We start from the raw sequence: 5,407 nt of genomic DNA on the forward strand, positions 1-5,407 counted from the left end.
GCCATGCAGTCTTCAATCGATCCTTCGAGAAGATTTCGAAACTCTCATAAGCAGCATTAAATTTGTAAGTACGAAGAATATGAAGCATTGTACCAGCACATTCTTGAACTGTAAGAATAAACGATCCAGTGTATGTTCTGCCACTCATAGTCGATGTTACAGTAATCGTCTGGTTTGACACAACGACATTCGCAAATCCAGAAATCACACAAGTGGAAGAATCGATTGTAAGACCTTCAGGAAGGTTTTCCGCTGAACATGAAGAGAATCCATCGAGATCAGGTTGAATATGTACCTCTTCGTATTTTGCCCAAATAGTGTAATTGTTAGGAGTGAAAGTGATTGAAGGAGGAATTGATACGTGACAAATCATAGGATGCAATTCATATGCCGTTACATAAGTAGAATTAACACTACTAGCAATTCGGACACGATAGTGGTTAAATAAAGAAGCTTGGTAATAGCCAGTAAACCAGCCGAACACTTCGCCATCATACGATGCATTTTCAATACTAATCACATCCATCCATTCCGAATTGTCATTCGATCCTTGCCAATAGACTTCACTTGGTGCTGATAAAATCGATGTATAAGGCCAAATACGGATTGCATTAATGAAGGGTTTCGGTCCCTGAAAAGTGTAGGTTACAGTAGCAGGAAGATCGGAAGAATTGGCATAATAATAGGATGACTTATCAAAATCAATGATATTATCCACATTTGATCCAGTATTAGATTGTACCTCGATAGACTCAGCATACATAAAGCAATTGAACTGACTAACTGAATGAGCCAGGATAGCAAGATAGGCATTGAAATCGACAGTACTTTGAGGATTTAGAAAATGAACCTCCACAGCCAGAATCGATTGTTGTGAAGCCACTTCCGAGCCAGGTCGAATGAATCCACGATAGGCAAGCTCAGAATATTGCCCAGTCGCAGCAGTAGTAGAAGAAACAGATCCATCAGGTAGATTGTCCCGATACACTTCATTCCCATTGATATAGGCAATCACTCCAGCCTTGTAGTACAATCGCACATCATAAGCAGCCATATCAGAAAGACCCACAAACTGTTTGCGGAAATACTGAGTTCCAGACATTGCAGGAATTGGATCAGAGCCAAGTGTAGCATTTATCCAAGAACTATCGGAGAAAGAGTAATCAGTCCATCCTGAAGAAGCACTTCCAGAGACTATTTTCCACGTAGCATTCTGTTCAATACCGTAATACAAAGAAAGAGGATAGGTTCTTCCACTCGCATCAACCAACAAAAATTTGAATACAGCATTCCCATATTTGCCATATATAGTAAGATAAGAACCACTGGACCAACTAGTACCAGATGTAGTGAATAACACAATAGTATACTGATTATTTAATGAAGAGGTCAAGCATTGCTCAGTAATACGAGTTTCATTGTTAATAAAGCCAGAACCAGTGTAAAGAGTAGTAACGCCAGATAAAACTACAAATATCTCATCATTCACATTTTCGTAACCAGAAACTTTTACAAATTTCATATAGGTTTGTCCAGAGTCACAAGTAATGACGCTTAGCGCAATCGAGACTAAAAGTCAGTGTTTTGTGCATATCCGTACTTAGTATACAGAATAATAATAGATACATACTGCACAATTGAATTTTGACTACAAAAGCAGAATAGATTCGTTTCCAAAGGTAAAATGGCTATTTTTAGAGATATGTCTCAAAGAAATATATGATTAAATAGCTATAGGTGTTCACTATCGATAAATCCATTAATAGGAGAAAAGGCACAAAGACTAATGACTTCCTTATTACTTAAGTAATAAATGCATATTATTTGGGATAATCGATACTACGAGGAATAAAGAACATGTTAATTAATGATTATTAAATTCATGAAGGCAAAATGGAGAGCGAATGTGGAATTCCTACCAAAAGTGAAATGAGATGAAATCAATGGTGATAAACCATAGAAGAGAAGGATATCCTTATGATCAACACAATAGTTCAGACAGGATGACAAAAGTAGATATTCAATTATCAATGCATAGTGAACCTATCGTTAGATAATACCAGACTGATATATTCAAATAGCCAATATCTTCAAAAGAACAAAAGGGGTATTATAACGAGTATGAAGACAACAAACAATAGTACTGCACTTGGGAAATACAAGCAATAGCATTCTTTGGTGTTTAATAAAGATGTTTCTAGTAGATGTCCATGAAAAGCGGGTAATCGTTTAATAGAGAGAGACTCTATGTCTCACAGATATGAAAATAACAAAAAGAATATCATTGCTAATGCAAATAGAGATGATTCATCTATGTTGACTATATATGGAGGCAATGAATCTAAACTTATCGATAAATGCTTCATTCCTATCACTTGCTTTAGATGAAGATAGGAATAATGTTTCGTAAAACGTTAAATCGCAATATCAAACAATGCGTGGTTAAATCATGAATGTGATGGAAGAACACACTACCCGAATGAATACAACGTTGTGATTATAACAGAGACATCTGATAGTAATCACAATCACAGATATTGGGTGGAAAAGCATTCAAAATCTAAATTGAATGAATGGAATAAGAAGACCCAAAATAAGTGATGTGAATTCAATATTCGAAAAACAACAATAGAATGAAGTGGATTCATTGGATTCATTGGATTCATTCAATCTGAAGAGCAGGGAGAAAGCGGATGGGATCTTCCTGTACACACAACTCGACATATCCACCAGCAGCTTGCAAATCGCTTTCACGAATGCCATCCACCAGCAAGGATTCACTCCACTCTCTCGCACATGCTTCCAGATTCGCATAACCGCGGGAAACGACAACACCGAACAACCCTCAATGAGAAAGTTCACCAGATTGAGTGTGGCAGGACTGGGAACCACGGCGTGGGGAGACGAAGGCAGATCACCGCTCAGTTTCTTCATAGTCGAAATGGCCTCGTAAAGCTGATTTGTCTACAGAGAAACAAACTATCCAGAAACTACGCGCGACTGAGCGAATTCACGCAGCTTTACTTCCTCGCTGGCGAAGCTGGACAAGATAGAATCGAGGGAAACGAATCCATCGCGACAAAGCTGGGCGGAGAGAAGCAGAAGCGAAGAAGGCACCACACCGTCCTACGCCTCATTCCATCGCTTTTCAATCACGTTGTGTGTCTGATAAAACACAAACTTGAATCGCAAAATCCGGGAAATCTCCTCTGTTTTGAACTCGCTGAACAGATTTCGAATCAGCATATATTTCGATGGCTCGAACTCACAAGCGTCTAGAAGCATGTCAAACACACGATTTGGATCGAGCGAGAAGAGTCCGATCGTACTCGAGATTACGGAGAGAAGAGTCGATTCGGTGAGTTTGGACTGATGAAGAAACGTTAACAACTTCGAGTAACCCTCGTTCTCTTCACGAATCAGATTGAACTTGTGTTGAGTGTAGTAACGCTGCGTGTTGATTCGCTTGATTCGTTTTGTAAAATCGTCTTGCTGCGTTAGTCGGAAAAGGTTCAATTTGTCCAGCTCCAGACAAACATTGCACAAACTCGAAGCGAATGATTCTTTGACAAACTAGGAAATGAACAAACCTTGCATCTATTACCTTTTGAATCGTTGAAAGCTGAACCATAAGAATTGTTTCTTCCAAATTTGAATCCAAATATCTCCAAAACAGCTCATAGATCAACTCCGTGACAGCATCCGAATCTAGTAAAATTATGATAGAAATGAATAATTCCATACTATTTCTGTCTTGATTTTCATTCAAGAACGATAATATATGTGAGTTTCTAATTACAACCTAACAAGAGCTCCATACATATTTGAATCAAGCGTTCCTTCTTGGTTACCAAATAGGGTTATTGCGAGTATAATAGTGAGAACATCTATTATACTCAACATAGAAATCCAACAGTCTATTCAACACAACTAGTATTTGACTTTCTGTTTCCTAATTTTAGATATTTACAATATATGGTTAATGGACATGTAGAATTACAAGCGATACATGTTAATAATGCTTCTGAAAGTATTCTCTGTGAATGTTGCAAATCAATTTTATATCAAATCTATCAATACTTCAAATGGGGAATATGTTGTTGAAGTAGGATATCCTCACGAGGGATATACAATTCAAACCACATTATTGAATTCTAAATTGAATGGAAAGTCATATATCATTTCAAATGACAATTTGATAATTGTACAACTCTATTTTGATAATGGAATTGTATCATATCTTTGTATATTGTTTGATGAATTAGATTATTATTATTATTATTATTATTTACATTCTATTTGGATAATGACTATCGACAAGGAAGGGAACAGAATATGATGAAAATGGAAATATGATAAATAGACTTCAATGAGATGTATCTGGGAGAATGAATCAAATTTGAATTCGTATGATGGAATTGGTTAGGAATATGGATGTGATGGTCAAGGAATCGAATATAGAAGTATGAGAATTCACTAGAATGGAAAATGGATAAATGATCACAAAGGATGGACTTGCTAGATTATTCCCTGTGGATTAAATGCAATGTTGGTCATTATTTGTACAATGAAACTTACAATACCTGTTTTCGAAATGAAGGATGATATCAAATAGGTGAAGACGATCCATGATGAAGAGTAGAATTATTGGAATATGGATCGTTTTCAACTCGATCAATCGATCCATTGGAAACTTTGAAGATCGGTGATTATTCTTTCCTTTTTTCCTAGAATTGATCCAGATTGGATTGAAAGAACAGAATTGGTGTCGTTCTTTCATATATAGTAGTTTTACTGTAAAAGGAAATCGATTCGAATGTGTCTGTCTAAATTGTGGATTTGCCCAAACTTGAGAAATTAATTGCAGGTCCTGAGTGTTTCAAAGAATGTCGAATCGACATTTCCTAAACGATTCCATGGGTTCAAGCAGAGTTGGATATCGATTCTTCGTTTCGAAAAATCATTTAAGTATCGGAGTCGAACACTAATTTTTCTCTCTCTCTACATCGTTATCTACAACTATGGGAATAGTGGTTGTTTTCTTCGTGCATTCTACCTTCCTTCCATTGATTGCATTCATTGTTTGTATGATCAAAATAAAAACAATATATATTGTGAAACACAGTGATATTCTGTTACAAGAATCGAAATCAACAGAGAATAAAGAAGCTAGATTGTTCGATTCTTGAATTTGTTCATTTTAGTAGATAATCCATTACAGAACTTTGATTCTGTGCCACCATTGTTGAGTAGCATGCTATTAAGTAAGAAACTCTATTGCAAGTAGACAAAGGCTGAGTATCAAGAAACTCACAGTGTATCGTACATTAACCATCTACAATGGCATCATTCAATAATTACAATCACGAATTTTTATTATCCCTATTCGTCCTAACCACTATCACCA

At 36.4% G+C, this 5,407-nt stretch overlaps 1 protein-coding gene across 1 annotated transcript; it reads right to left on the reverse strand.

Annotated features, from left to right (window-relative positions):
• Window positions 1–2,964: 2,964 nt before the first annotated feature.
• On the reverse strand, window positions 2,965–3,631 carry GSBLH_T00006508001 (uncharacterized protein; the record flags this gene model as incomplete). The annotated part of the gene is given in 5 exon segments (XM_013041376.1): window positions 2,965–2,979; window positions 2,995–3,126; window positions 3,157–3,275; window positions 3,330–3,573; window positions 3,605–3,631. The coding sequence occupies 5 exon segments, from the start codon at window positions 3,629–3,631 to the stop codon at window positions 2,965–2,967; spliced, it is 537 nt and encodes a 178-aa protein (XP_012896830.1).
• Window positions 3,632–5,407: the final 1,776 nt, after the last annotated feature.

Source organism: Blastocystis hominis (assembly GCF_000151665.1).
Source record: "Blastocystis hominis, Singapore isolate B (sub-type 7) whole genome shotgun sequence assembly, scaffold_20".
In the NCBI taxonomy this organism is placed as follows: Eukaryota; class Bigyra; order Opalinata; family Blastocystidae; genus Blastocystis; species Blastocystis hominis.